The sequence below is a fragment of the Felis catus genome, chromosome D1 (genome assembly GCF_018350175.1).
Source record: "Felis catus isolate Fca126 chromosome D1, F.catus_Fca126_mat1.0, whole genome shotgun sequence".
Taxonomy (NCBI): Eukaryota; Metazoa; Chordata; class Mammalia; order Carnivora; family Felidae; genus Felis; species Felis catus.
Genome location: NC_058377.1, coordinates 101,336,075 through 101,351,238, shown reverse-complemented (window position 1 = coordinate 101,351,238; position 15,164 = coordinate 101,336,075). Strand labels below are relative to the sequence as shown.

The 15,164-nt window shown below is 38.7% G+C and overlaps 2 protein-coding genes across 3 annotated transcripts; both read left to right on the top strand.

Annotated features, from left to right (window-relative positions):
* Positions 1 to 474: 474 nt before the first annotated feature.
* On the top strand, positions 475 to 2,203 carry LOC101084990 (olfactory receptor 1030). 2 transcript variants are annotated; one of them, XM_045038158.1, is made up of 2 exons: positions 493 to 1,389; positions 2,183 to 2,203. In XM_045038158.1, the coding sequence occupies exons 1-2, from the start codon at positions 493 to 495 to the stop codon at positions 2,201 to 2,203; spliced, it is 918 nt and encodes a 305-aa protein (XP_044894093.1). The 2 variants fall into 2 exon arrangements, with proteins under 2 accessions (XP_003993398.3, XP_044894093.1); XM_003993349.3 differs by lacking the exon at positions 2,183 to 2,203 and having other exon boundaries at positions 475 to 1,431.
* Positions 2,204 to 13,397: 11,194 nt separating this feature from the next.
* Positions 13,398 to 14,336, top strand: LOC101083798 (olfactory receptor 5M8). Its single transcript, XM_003993279.3, has one exon. The coding sequence runs from the start codon at positions 13,401 to 13,403 to the stop codon at positions 14,334 to 14,336; it is 936 nt and encodes a 311-aa protein (XP_003993328.2). The 5' UTR covers positions 13,398 to 13,400.
* The last annotated feature ends 828 nt before the right edge of the window (positions 14,337 to 15,164 follow it).

Sequence of the window (15,164 nt, the reverse complement as noted above, 5' to 3'; positions counted from 1 at the left end):
GTAATTTGGGGTTTTCACCTACAACCCATAGGGAGTGTAATTCTCAGAAGTTGAGCTTCTACATATGCATGCACTGTTGACTTGCAGAAGTGTTTCCAAACACATGTCACCATTGCATCTGGAACCATTCCCAGGCTCCATGATGAAACCTGTGATTTTATAGAGAACGGTAAGCGACTGTTGGTGGTTCACTCCATTTTTAGGCAGACTTTGGGTCATAAGGCCCCCATTCTGAAGCAAGCTGGTGTCACATGAGCCATTCTCTTGGGGACCATCTGCACATTACACACCCAGCTTCTAGGGGCCACCACCTTCTTGAAAGTCTCAGTTCCTGCAATCTCAGATGCTCATCATAGTCCTGCGTGAGAGTGATTGAGAGTGTGAGATGGAGGAGAAGGGGAGAAAGAGAGAGAAGAAATATATGATGGACTTCTCATTCACTTCTTACTTTATTTTAATTCATCCACGTGAACAATGCTGGCAGCTAAGAAAATGGTCAGAGGAAATTCCACCTTAGTGACCGAATTTGTTCTCCTGGGATTAACAGATCGTCCAGAGCTTCAGCCCATCCTCTTTGTGCTGTTCCTGGTGATCTACTTGATCACCGTGGGGGGGAACCTTGGGATGTTGGTATTGATCAGGATAGATTCACGCCTCCACACCCCCATGTACTTCTTTCTCGTCAGTTTGTCCAGCTTGGATTTGTGTTATTCCACGAATGTGACTCCCAAGATGTTGGCGAACTTCTTATCAGAGAAGAAAACCATTTCCTATGCTGCTTGTTTAACCCAGTGTTATTTTTTCATTGCCATGGTGATTACTGAGTATTACATGCTGGCTGTAATGGCTTATGACAGGTACGTGGCCATCTGTAACCCTTTGCTTTACAGCAGCAAGATGTCCAGAGGGGTCTGTATTCGCCTGATTGCTGGTCCCTATGTCTACGGCTTCCTTAGTGGCCTGATGGAAACCATGTGGACGTACCGCTTGACCTTTTGTGACTCCAATATTATTAATCACTTCTACTGCGCTGACCCCCCCCTCATCCAGCTGTCCTGCTCTGACACTTTCATTAAAGAGACGTCCATGTTTGTGGTAGCAGGATTTAACCTCTCCAACTCCCTCCTCATAATTGTCATCTCTTACATCTTCATTCTCACTGCCATCCTGAGGATACATTCTGCTGAAGGCAGGCACAAAGCTTTTTCCACGTGTGGTTCCCATCTGGTGGCAGTGACTGTATTTTACGGGACACTCTTCTGCATGTATGTTAGACCTCCCACGGACAAGTCAGTGGAGCAGTCTAAAATTATTGCTGTTTTCTACACTTTTGTAAGCCCTATGTTGAACCCCATCATTTATAGCCTGAGGAACAAGAATGTGAAGCAAGCTTTTTGGAAATTGATGAGAAGAAATGTACTTTTGAAATAAAGTTACAATGTATCCTTCTTTATAAATTATAGAGGGGCGCCTGGGTGGCTCAGTCGGTTAAGTGTCCGACTTCGGCTCAGGTCATGATCTCATGGTCTGTGAGATCGAGCCCCGCGTCGGGCTCTGTGCTGACGGCTCAGAGCCTGGAGCCTGTTTCAGATTCTGTGTCTCCCTCTCTCTCCGACCCTCCCCCATTCATTCTGTCTCTCTCTGTCTCAAAAAAAAATTATAGAAAAGATGTACTTATGAGAACTGGATCCAACTTTAACTGCATTTACAGTAAAGTCAACTTTTAATCTACAATGAAAATCTGCAATCTAATGACAAAGCATGAAAGACAGAGGTACAGGAGACTTACAGTTGTATAGGAGATGTGTGAGTGTGCATTGAGTGTGTAAAGGGTTGGAGGTTAGATATGTAGGTAGGGTGGATAATTTCTCTTATATACGTTTACACTTTTACATTTGTAGCATCATATGTTCCTTTCACACTGTAAAAATTATTCCTTCTTATAGTAAAACATTCAATCTCTACAGAAGAGTAAAAAATAAAAGATTTTCCTCCCTTTTCCCCCCACCATGATCTTCCATTGTCTCTTTTCAAAGTTATCACTATTACTGGTTTCTTACGTTTTTGGAAAATTTCTCTATATCTGCAAACCAATGTATGGCTATATATGTACATACACACATAGTTGACTATCATGAGCTAACTTTTAGTAGTTTTTAATACTATACTAATTGCTATGCAGGGGGTTAATTCCATTATCTAAAGGAATGTGATCAGAACTGCTGATCGAGACTTGCTGTCACCTCTGGGACAGAAAAGTCATGATAACAGCTCCAGGACCATGCCTGATGTCCATTTATTCCTCCCCACTCTCAGTAAGACACTTTCCTCCTTCTGCCATAACAGTATACAAAGACTTCCAATTAACTTCTAGATATTAACTCCTGAAGTAGGCAATGAATATCTTGTACAGAAATACATAGCTTGCCTCAAAAGAAATTGTAACTTCGGTAGAGTTTATCAGTGATATCCCAGCCTGCTGGGATTGGGGGTTTTCGTACCTTCCTTCATTTTTGTCTATTAATCGATTTTTTCAGGATGGGACAGATATTTTTCATTTGTATCATAGCTCAAATTTTATCCACAATTGTATTTTACCACAGTTAGTTATTATATACCTAATTTTATTATTAAACCTGCCAACCTGTTTGTCAATATTTTAATGCTAAAGAATGCAAAAGACAAGCTGATTTTTAAAGAGGTGAAGCTTTCAGGTGACTTTGCAGCTACAAAGCATAAGCAGAGCTGAGGAATGTTTACTGAGTACGTATAATAAGCCAAGTACTGCTCCAATACCAAGCAAGAACCCCCAAGGAGCTCTAGGATTGCATGGTCTTGTAGAATTCTGTAAAGAGAAAAATCAATGCAATTTGTTAAGTGCTACATAGTATAAGAAAAGGGGAGTGCTAATGCAGCAGAGAAAACAAAGAATGTACTGTGAGTAAATCGAAGTTGGTCTTCTATAATTGCAGAAGATGGGGACTTGTTCATTCTTTGTGCACCTGCTCCAGCATACTTATAGCTCCTAGTACAATGTTATGTCAGAGCAGGCAGGATCTGAACAAAATAGGCATTAGAAAATATTCGTGATCACATATGTACATGTTACTTTCAATGAAAAAGGAAAAGCCACGGAACCGTAATCAGTCACTCCCTCAATGGACATGTTTTTCTCAGTCGTATTTCAAAGTTTCTTTTCTACCTGAGAGCTTATTTCTCCTCAATATTTTCTACAAAGTAGCATTTTCATATTTATTAATTCTATATTATCCCATTTAATTGTTTCAAATTTTCTATTACTAGATGTTCTTTAAATATCTTTATCTTGAAATTCAAATTGTGGATGCTGGTAAAACACACATCTAAACAAATCGCTACTTTTGTAAATTTTAACATCTAGTTAATAGTGTGTTGGATTCTACTTAAACAGATACCTAGAGCGCTATTGCTGTTTAAGCAGACACACATATGCAATTATTTAAAACCAGCTCCTTTATTCCAATTTTCCTATTTCAGGGTCCTGGTCTCTATTTTTATAGCCTAGCTTGGCACTAAATGAAGATGCAAGGGCTTCTAAATTCTCACTCTACATCTTTGCAAGTTAATTCTGAACTTTCTTTTAATTTATTGAACAGATTTAAGCAACACAGTGATGGAGGAACCTATGTGAAAATAGAGAATATTTACCACACTTCCTTAAGGATCAATAATTACGGGGTATTTTACACTTTTCTTCCCACCTATCTAAGAGATCACAAATCCAACTGGTACTGTGTTAAAGGAAGTCTGAGCCATGTGTACTTAAAAAAAATAAACAAATGGTCCAGGGAAAGATATTGCTTTAAGTCTAACATTTTTCTTCATATATATTTCCTGACATCTGAAGAAAGTTTAGGTTTTCACACTCACACCCATACACACACACGAGGGAGAGAAGGAAATAACAATGCTCACCAAAGTTCAAGTACTGTTTTAATGTATGTTGTTTCACTTAATCTGCCCACTAATATCATGATTACAGAATTGTTATTCCCATGTTATTTATTTTTAAATTTTTAAATGTTTATTTAGTTTGAGAGAGAGAGCGAGAGAAAGAGAGATGGAGTGTGAGTCGGGGAGGGGTAGAGAGAGACGGAGACACAATCCAAAACAGGCTCCCAGCTGTCAGCACAGAGCCCGATGCGGAACCTTGAGATCATTACCTGAGTCAAAGTCGGACTTTTAACCGACTGAGCCACCCAGGCGCTGTTACCCCCATTTTAAAGATGAGTAGAGACCCACAGATTTATTGCTTACCGAAAATCACATAGCTGAGAAGCCCAAATGTGTCTGGCTTCAACATTTATCATTTCCTTTTTCTTTTATGACATACATTTTTTTAAAAAAATAAGTAATCTCTACACCCAATGTGGGGCTTAAAATTACAACCCTGAGATCAAGAGTTGCATGCTCTACCAACTGAGCCAGCCTGGAACACTCCCACCCCTGCTTTTTTCTCAATACTTTTTTTTTTTTTTTGAGAGAGAGAGAGAGAGAGAGAGAGAGAGAGAGGTTGCTCAGACAGGAGTTAGGAGGAAGGCAGAGGGAGAGAAAGAATCTTAAGCATGCTCCACACCCAGCATGGGGAACTATTCAGGGCTCAATCTCATGACCCTGGGATCATGACCTGAGCAGAAATCCAGTTGGTTGCTGTCTGGTCTCACTATAGCTTTTTGAAGGGGAAAGTCATGTAAGAAGCAAAACTATCATTTTCTGTATCCCCAAAATATTGTTGATCAGGTAATTGACAGCTGAATCCACACTGAATAATATAATCCACTATGAAAAGACATCCTATTTTATAAGGTATAGACAAATTCAATCAGTTCAATAAAGTGAGCTTTGTAGACAGACCCTGATTCCATCGTTTATCAGCTAAATTAATAGTTAAGAACATAAACTTTGGAATCAGACTTAGTGAGCGAGTTACTTAGCCTCTCTGCCTCATTTTCTCCTCTGTAAGATAAATGTATATAGTATTTTCTCATAAAGAACCTGTGTAAAAAATGGATTAATATATTTGTTGTACACTTGAAACTAAGGTAACATTGTGTGTCAACTATACTCAGATAAAAACATTTTAAAAATACCTATAAAGTACTTAGTACAATGCATGATACATAATGTTCACTCAATAAAAGTGAACTGATTTTTATTATTATTTAAAAAATGTTTTTTTAACGTTTATTTATTTTTGAGACAGAGAGAGACAGAGCATGAATGGGGGAGAGGCAGAGAAAGAGGGAGACACAAACTCCGAAGCAGGCTCCAGGGTCTGAGCCATCAGCCCAGAGCCCGACGCGGGGCTTGAACTCACGGACCGCGAGATCATGACCTGAGCTGAAGTCGGACGCTTAACCGACTGAGCCACCCAGGAGCCCCTGATTTTTATTAGCTATAAAATTACTTTACCTATTCGAGACTTTGTTTCCTCTCATAGCTTTCTGTATTTTTCTGTTATTACATTTATCATTCTTTATATACACGACCCTTATAGTTTTGGTTAATTAATTAACGTCTGTGTTCTCCATAATCTTGTAAATGCCACAAAGTCAGATATAAAATTTGAAAGCAGTTATTTTTCTATTGCTTAGCCTGGTATGTAGTCTATGCTCCCTTAAGAGCCAAATAGGTAATAAACAGATGGTAGATAGATAGATATTAGCGAATGTTTACAAATTGGAAATTACATTAGTTGTATAAGGTGATGGGAATTGGAACACATATGAGACACACTGATGGAATCTTAATTGTGTATAATTTATTCACGCATAATTGGTCTATTTTTATTTTCTTAAACAGAATTTCTCTTGAAATGTTCAGGGTAAATCAGATGAGAAGGAAGAAATTTAGCTTCCTGAGGTTGACCAGTTGTCCAGTGTTGCCAACTGTTCTTTGTCTTGTCTACAGTTATTTGTATCTCTTTCTTGTGGAAAACTTGAGCCTAACTCTGTGGATCACCTGCTCATACCATTGTTCACCGATCTGCCAATGCAGATCCAACATTTTGGTTAATTTTTTTTTATTGAAAAAGTCTTGTCGTTGATCAATTTATTTGAACAGTGTCACCTTGGTCACATGATCACCTTGGTGTTAACTCAGTGTTTTGTCCCTGATGCTGTCTGTGACAATCCCATCCATATGACGTGACCATTTGCTTTTCACATAGTTACGATATTGGGTCCAAAGTGTTCTACTGTTACATGGCGGCCATTGCCTGTATATTAGATTTCATACAGAGTTGTGTCACATCAGACTTGTTTTCTCAAGAGCTGGCCACATGGAACATTATCATCACATCCTGCCACTCTGTAGCTACTGTAACAGTAAAAATTAGATTTTACCATAAACCATATGGAGACTCCAGAACATTCTTAGGAGTATATGGGAGTGTCAAGTTTTCACTTTTGCCAACAAATTTTCAATCTTTCCAGTCATTGTCAACCACATAAACCTCTCTGTTTTTGAATCTAATCTTACAAATATAGCTGGGTAATGACACCTCCTCGAAAAAATGAGTAGCAAAATTAAAACAGTGTCTCTCTTATATGTCATGACTCTTGTTTTGAACCACCAAATAAGAAAGAGCAAGAGAAAGAATATGATATTTGAAAGTATGATGAAATTACTACATAAATCTGTTATTCATAGCTTGAAAAATCACCAGATGAATAATTTGATAGACTTATATTATGTTATTATGGAATGTAAAAGCCATGTTTTCTTTAAAAATTTAAGAAAAAACATGCTTTTTTTTTTGGTTTGCCTTTCTTGGGAGAAAGTGGTTCCTTATATGAATAACATAATTGGGGCGCCTGGGTGGCTCAGTCGGTTAAGCATCCAACTTCAGCTCAGGTCATGATCTCACAGTTTGTGGGTTCAAGCCCTACATCAGGCTTTATGCGGACAGCTCAGAGCCTGGAGCCTGCTTCAGATTCTGCGTCTCCCTCTCTCTCTGCCCCTCCCCTGCTCTCAGTCTGTTTGTCTCCCTGTCTCTTTCTCTCTCTCTCTCTCTCTCTCTCTCTCAAAATAAATAAACATTTAATTTTTTTAAAATAAATACATACATACATACAGAATAAAAATTTTGTAGAGTAAGTGTCCGAATAACGTCCAATCAAGAGTCAAGAATGGGACGCTAGTTAAGTGATTTACTCCAAATCTTTGGCTTTGAAGACTGATTCCTCTCTTTATAAATCTTTTCTGCCTCATATCCTACAAGTATGTGTCCAGTGGCAATTTCATTGTTGAATTAATTTTCATGAATGTTAAGGAACACTTAAGAAATAATGTGATGCTCTGATGAATGAGCTTAAGAACTCAGAACGCATGTAAAAGTATCCATTGAATTGGGGATTGTAATACATTTAAAATCTTTGCTTGTTCTGATGATCTTGAGTTGGGAGATCTATTATAATAAAATGATTTTTTTTTCCCTAGAAGACTTGCTCTATTTAATGACCTTAATGACAGCCGGTTTCACAGAGGCAAGACTATGTTGAGGACAAGTTGTCTCTTGCTTAACTGACAGAAATATCTTTGTATGTTTGTGGCCACATGTTCATTTAACTCAGCTCAACACGAAGTTTTTAAGGTCTATCAAAGGCAAGGCACATAGGTTTTAAAAGTAATTAAACATATACCCAGTGCCTATGAAGAGTAGTATTTATGGAGAAAATTCCACAACTATTTTACCAGAGGACTTGCTTGGGTAACAGAAACAGTTGAAATATTTGTCTTTACTTGTTTTCTGGGCACCAAGGAAAAAAAAATATTAATTTTGCTTAAGGCTTTCGAGGTAGTTCTCCCAGAGGAAGTAATCGTTGAGCTGAGCTTTGCAAGTTGAATGGAATTTCAAAGGGCAAAGGATGAAGGAAAGGCGCTTTCTGAAGAAGGAATCAACTGATCCAGAAGAATAACTTGGTTGTGCCTGGGACACCAATCACAGAGAGGAAAATGGGAAAAGATGATACTGAATAGTAAACTGGATCAGATGAGGAGAGAAGAAAAGCTTTGCTAACATACTTAGATCTAATTTGGTGTAGATGGAGAACCATGAACACTTCTTAACCTGAGTAGTGGTATGAAGGGAATATAACTTCTTTTTTTTAAATTTTTTTAATGTTTATTTATTTTTGAGACAGAGAAAGACAGAGCATGAACGGGGGAGGGTCAGAGAGAGAGGGAGACCCAGAATCCGAAGCAGGCTCCAGGCTCTGAGCTGTCAGCACAGAGCCCGACGCGGGGCTCGAACTCACGGACCGCGAGATCATGACCTGAGCCGAAGTCGGACGCTCAACCGACTGAGCCACCCAGGTGCCCCTATACTCATACATTTTAAAGATGAAGGAATCAAAAGAAGGTAACTCTCCTGGCACTAAAGGGCCAGCTGTGTAAAAAAAAATTCCTCTGTGAAACTAAGCCCACTTTACTTGATTCTCTTTCTAGCTAAATGTGGTAATACATTTTTATTAGAAAATGCTTCCTGAACCTAGAAAACATGGGAAGTTTTGAGGTACTCTTATAGATGTTTAATCTGTTCATAAAGTGAGATGATGTTTAATCCACTTCATGAGATGAGATGAACTGTGAGGAAAACCGTGAATGTTAGTGGCTAAAGACAAATTTGTAGTCAGAACTGCTTTATCTTCTTAGTAGGTCTTTGATTTTTAGAAAAGTGATTGTCTTTTCTAAGGCTCAGTTCCTTCAACTGTAAAATGGGTTTAATAATATTAACTCGAGGGGCACCTGGATGGCTCAGTCGGTTGAGCATCTGACTTTGGGCTCAAGTCATGATCTCACGGTTTGTGAGTTCGAACCCCATGTGGGGCTCTATGCTGACAGCTTAGAGCCTGCTTCAGATTCTGTGTCTCTCCCTCTCTCTGCCCCTCCCCTGCTTGCACTCTGTCTCTCTCTCAAAAATAAATAAACATGAAACAAAAATTTAAAATAATATTAACCTGAGATTTTTAAGTGAGTTTTTGACAAAATCTTATATGAAAAAAGGAGTTTAGTATGTCGAATTTAATGAAGGTTAGGTACTTTATTAATCAAATATATTAAAAACCCTTAACCACTAAGAAATTCAACAGCTGTAGAAAGTACCATGGCCTAGAAAAATAAGGAGTTGGAAACACTGTCAATCATGTGGATAATGTAGGGTAATGTAGGATAATTGCTTTCATTTCCTCTTGGCTTTTTCTAAAAACAAAACAATAGAAAACAAGTAAAATAAAGGACTAAAATACTCCCTTTTTAAAAAAAAGTTTTTAATTTTTTTTAACGTTTATTTATTTTTGAGAGAGCACAAGCAGGGGAGGGACAGAGAGAGAGGGACACATAGACTCCGAAGGAGCTCCAGGCTCTGACTGTCAACACAAAGGCCAACGCGGGGCTTGAATCCATGAACCGCGAGATCCTGACCAGAGCTGAAGTCGGACACTTAACCGACTTAACCACCCAGTCGCTCCTAAAATACCCCTTTTTTATCAAGTGAATGTATGATCACTGCAATAATACCATATGGTAGAATATGCTTGTGTCACATTGGTGGACAAGTGAAATAGAAATTCTTTAGGGGGCACCTGGGTGGCTCAGTTGGTAAATCGTCCAACTTCGGCTCAGGTCATGATCTCACGGTTTGTGAGTTCGAGCCCCGCGTTGGGCTCTGTGCTGATAGCTCAGAGCCTGGAGCCTGCTTCAGATTCTGTGTCTCCCCCTCTCTCTGCCCCTCCCATGCTCATGCTCTGTCTGTCTCTGTCTCTCAATAATAAATAAATGTTTTAAAAAAATAAACAAATTCTTTAGAATGTAGCTCTTTCTGCTGAGTGATGGAGGCAGTGAGGGGGATGGGCCCAGCAAGGCATGGCAAGCAGTCAGTAAGACCATTACTGACAGAGACGAAGAAGACACAGGAGAGAAGTTTAAGCCATCCCTAATTCCCATGTTAACAGTCCTTGAGTTGTGTCTTCAGGAAAGTTTTAATTGACGGAATTGATTGCTTCATCTTGATTTAATACCATAGGGAAAAATAATCACCCTTATAAACACAAGCAACAATTTCCCTCACTGATTTTTGAAGGTGCATTGGTTTTCCTACTTCCTTATAGGTAGGGCTGTCTATTTTGTGTGTTAGGAATGAGCCAGGGTGCTACTACGTATATGTGGAATCCAATTTCTTATTTGGTAGGAATCGATGTGTGGTTGGAAATGGGTACATGGCTACCTAGACAAAAATCAGAGCCGGTCATATGACCAGCACCAATGCTCTGGGTATTTTTTCATTCTTCTAAATATTAAGGGGAAGGTAGATGCTAAGAATTTCTTGCGATAGTCTTATATGTCTCACACATGGTCAGATATTTACATACACTGTAAGTTTTAAAATCGTCAGAGAAAAATCCTGCAGCAACATTTTAAATGTGAGAAAACTGAGGCTTATGAAGGTCAAGATATCTGTAATCACCGAGCTAATGGGCCAGCACAGTTGTACTTTTTCATATCGAATCTGCCAGTTGCAAAACCTGTGAGATGAACACAAGTATTAAGGATACTGGAAACATTTTAGAGCAAAATAATTTTTAAAGGTTTGCAAAGCATAAATATACCTTAGTAGGTTATTTTTAAGGAAGGCAGAAGGAAAGAAAAGGGCATGAGCACATAGAAGGTGCAACATGATGTTTCAGTGCTCTCTAGTAGGAGATAAGAAAAAGATCTTGAGACACCTCATCCATCTACTAAATAACCATTTTTGGACAGATGATGGTTCCTATTATACAGAAAGCTTTTTAGTTTTTCAAAACATCTTAGTTTGTTCACTAGGCAACAGTTGGTCTAGAGCTGAGCTAGAGGATAAGAGCCAGCAAAAGGTGAACTGCTCAGGATAATATGGAGTTCTTGAGGTCTTTCCAGGAAAGAAGAGATAAAGGTGAGAAATACTAGTGGGTAAGAAAACAAAAACAAAAACAAAACACAAACAAACAAACAAAAACAGAGATATGTTATGAAGCTGGGGATTAAGTGCTATAAAATAGCCCCTGGAAAAATCCTCTGTCGTTAGGGTAGAGGAGGAGAATTTAAAGAATAAATATGACTAATGGTTAAATTTTATTTTTAAACCATTTTTGTATTATCTTTCCCCTGCATTACGGAGAGTTGCAGTGTGTGTGTGTGTGTGTGTGTGTGTGTGTGTGTGTGTGAACATAGAATGGATGAAAAAAGAAGGTTTACGGCATGTTTAAAAGGTCTCAAGAGGATTACAATGTGATTATTTAAACACTGTCATCACAATTTTTAAGTCATAACTTTGTCTTTGGGCATAATCCCCAAGGAATTAATTAAATTCTAACTAATAATTATCACTGCAGAGTTTTATCTGACATAGATAAAACTTTATTCTTTTCAAGAGGAACCTTGTTGATTGAGTGGGAAATAAAATCCAAGATTACATATATCTTTGTCTGGGGATCTATATTTCTCTTCTAGTTATAGCTTAATCACTAGATTTTTTTTTTAAGGTGGAAGGGAGAATTTTTTTAATGAATTAGAACCAAAGTAGCAATGATTGAGATTCCATCTCCTGAGGGGTTTGTGTTTGTCACAGATTAAAAAAAAATAGTGTTTATTTAATTTTGAGAGACAGAGAGAAAGAGTGAGCGAGCATGAGTGGGGGAGGGGCAGAGAGAGAGGGAGACATAATCAGAAGCAGGCTCCAGGGTCTGAGCTGCCAGCACAGAGCCTGAGTGGGGCTCAAACCCACACACTGTGAGATCATGACCTGGGCCGAAGTCGGCCGCTTAACTGACTGAGCCACCCCGGTGCCTCATGTGTTTGTCGCAGATTTTGACTGGCCCACCAAGAGTATTGATTCTAGATTGCCTGTATCTTGAAAACCTGTAGGAAAGAAGCCATGGTAAAGGCAAATCTGAAGATCAGGATGAGTTCTACAGAGACTTACAGCCATCCTGGAAGTTTAGATTAGTTGGAATAATGATTTCCCTTCCCGCAAGGGCGAAACAAAACAATAGTTAAGTTAGAAGTTTACTTCTCTTTCATATAAAGTTCTGAGCTGGTATGTCGGTTCAGCTCCGTCATGATTTTAGTCGTTGTGACTTAATCACTCACTTTTCTGCCAGCTCATCCCTATGATCCAAGGTAGCTACGCATTGTGTCCACAGGAGCTGCCAGCGGGAGGCAGAAAGGAGGGAGGGAAGGGCTAGCCTATGGTGTAAGGGGATGGCGAACAATTGCACACTTGTCTTTCATCACATTCTCTTGCCTACGATCTGCTCTTTGACCGTAGAAAATGTAGTCTGAGAATAAACAACGAGAAGGGAAGATTTGCGGTTGTTTTGCTTGTTTTGTCTTAGCACGGTTGCATAAAGATCAACTATGGCCCCTAGAAGTAACTGACATGGGTGTGGGGCGGATACTGCTGCCGCCCAGGCTTTGTCAAATCTGTCTGTGGCTCGGGGCTCTCGCTTTGCTCTCCCGTCTGTTTTCTCAAACGTAGACGAACATACTGGACCAAGTCATTCTCTGGTCCAGTTCAGATCTGATGGACTGAAAAATTAGCCTCTCCAAACCTATTGGATTGCCTGTAAAAATGCTAAAAGACTTTTTGAAAGCTTGCCTGCACGTTATGTCAGTAACCACACGTGGTAAAACATTTTATCATCACTCAGCTTTTCAAAGGTTTCTCTTTTCTTCCATCTGTCTCTCCAACTAGAATCTAGTCATTCTAAAATGGGAAGTGTCGATTTCTTCTATCTTACAAAGAATGAATGAAGATGCATATTTAAATTTAGCCCTCAGTTCTCTTTTACAAAGAACCTAAGGAGTTGAGGCGGCATCGTCAGGCAAAATAATTGGTATCAGGAAAAGAACTGCTGCTACAAAGTTCTCAACCACTAATTATATTATTGGGTATATTCATTTAGATACGTGGTAGATGCTTGTTCATTGGCATTGGTTAGCAAAATCTGGGATGAAAAAAATCGATGTGAAGTGAAGTAAAATATTGAAAACAAAGTAGAAATGCAGATGGGTAAGAAATGTCTCGACAGAAACCAAAAAGGTAAATGGACAAAGAGAAACAAGAGGGATATTTATCAAAGAAAAAGACTTAAAGCCCGCTAGTGACTGGGACCCCGAGGTTTAAGTGTGTTTGCTAACATTTAATTGGATACTGTTTCAATTAAACCACTATTTCTAGTGTCTCCTGGGGCCAAAAGTCATAGAAAGGGAGAGAAAAAGCAGGTAAAAAAATCCAAAATGTCGTTCTAAGAAAATATTATTTTTTTTTTACCTTTAAAAAACGTTCTGTACTGATCCAAAGTTCTCATGTCCCGTTGAAGGAAATTATGAGAAGAAATTTCACCTCAGTGAATGAGTTCATTCTTCTTGGACTGACCAGTCACCTGGAATTACAGATTCTCCTCTTCCTGCTGTTTCTGGCCATTTACACGGCCACAGTCGCAGGGAATCTCGGCATGATTGTACTCATCCAGGTCAATGCCCGGCTGCACAAACCCATGTACTTTTTTCTGAGCCCCTTATCCTTTGTGGATCTGTGTTTCTCTTCCAATGTGACTCCAAAGATGCTGGAGATTTTCTTGTCGGAGAAGAAAACTATTTCTTACCCTGCATGTCTGGTGCAGTGTTACTTTTTTATTGCCTTGGTCCACGTGGAGATCTACATCCTGGCTGTGATGGCCTTTGATCGGTACATGGCCATCTGCAACCCTCTGCTTTATGGCAGCAAGATGTCCAAGAGTGTGTGCACATCCCTCATCACCGGGCCTTATGTGTATGGAGCGCTCACTGGCCTCATGGAAACCATGTGGACTTACAACCTAGCCTTCGGTGGCCCCAATGAAATTAACCACTTCTACTGTGCTGACCCACCACTGATTAAGCTGGCTTGTTCTGACACTTCCAACAAAGAGCTGTCCATGTTTGTTGTGGCTGGATGTAACCTCTCCTTTTCTCTCCTCATCATCTTGATATCCTACCTTTATATTTTTCCTGCTATCCTGAGGATTCGTTCCACAGAAGGCAGGCACAAAGCTTTTTCCACCTGTGGCTCCCATCTGATAGCTGTCACCATATTCTATGCAACTCTTTTCTTCATGTATCTTAGACCCCCTTCAAAGGAATCTGTGGAACAGGGAAAAATGGTTGCTGTATTTTATACAACGGTAATTCCCATGTTGAACCCCATGATTTATAGCCTTAGGAATAAAGATGTGAAAGAAGCATTAACCAAAGAGTTGATAAGAAAAAAAAGATTTTCTTAAAAGCTATCACTATTCTTTGGGGTCCCAATTTTTTCTCAACCTTTTTTTCCCGAAGTTACAGGATGGAATTGATGATGGAATGAGAAATAGGGTACAGCAAAGGGGGAACATTACATTTTCAAAAGTTTTAATAATTTTTTAAAAATACAAGCGCAAATAGTACAATTTCCATTACAAAAGTTTGTGTGTTTGTACTTGCCATTCATTTTTCTTACTAGTTATTTCAATTTCTTTGCTTTATTGAACACATGGTAGCATTACATTTCTCTGTTTTGGATTTAGGTAGAAGGGTGTGACTATTTCTGGACCATGAGTTTTATTAGAATTTATTAGAATTCATATGTGTCATTTCTCAGTTGAGCATTCAATTGTGAGAAAATCTTTCAGCGTTTTTGTTTTGTTTTGTTTTGTTTTGTTTGCCAGGGTGACCAGCAATATTTACAATGTAAGTTTTAAACATGGGTTCTTGAGTGAGGAAACACGGAAAGTGCCCTCCACCAACTCACAACAGAAATATAGAATGTGTGTGAAGTTCCCTTTGTTATAAGCTACTATATTATGTTGAATTGCTTGTTACCATGTCAACAAGTAACCTCTTCTTACAGATACAATATTAATTACACAAAATTCAAACTCGTGAATGCATATAACAGAAGTTAAATACCACAACTCTAAAATAAATCACATTTGAGATTTTATTTTTCTAGGATTTTCTGTTTTTACATATACACATGTTTGTAGTTAAAATTACTTATTGTAATTATTGTTTAAAATTACTCATATAAAGCATATATGCTTTTTTAAAAGTCAAATAATATTATAGGGTTA

Coding starts and splice junctions, on each gene's coding strand:
- LOC101084990 (XM_003993349.3), top strand. CDS start 475: ATGCTGGCAGCTAAGAAAATGGTCAGAGGAAATTCCACCTTAGTGACC.
- LOC101083798 (XM_003993279.3), top strand. CDS start 13,401: ATGAGAAGAAATTTCACCTCAGTGAATGAGTTCATTCTTCTTGGACTG.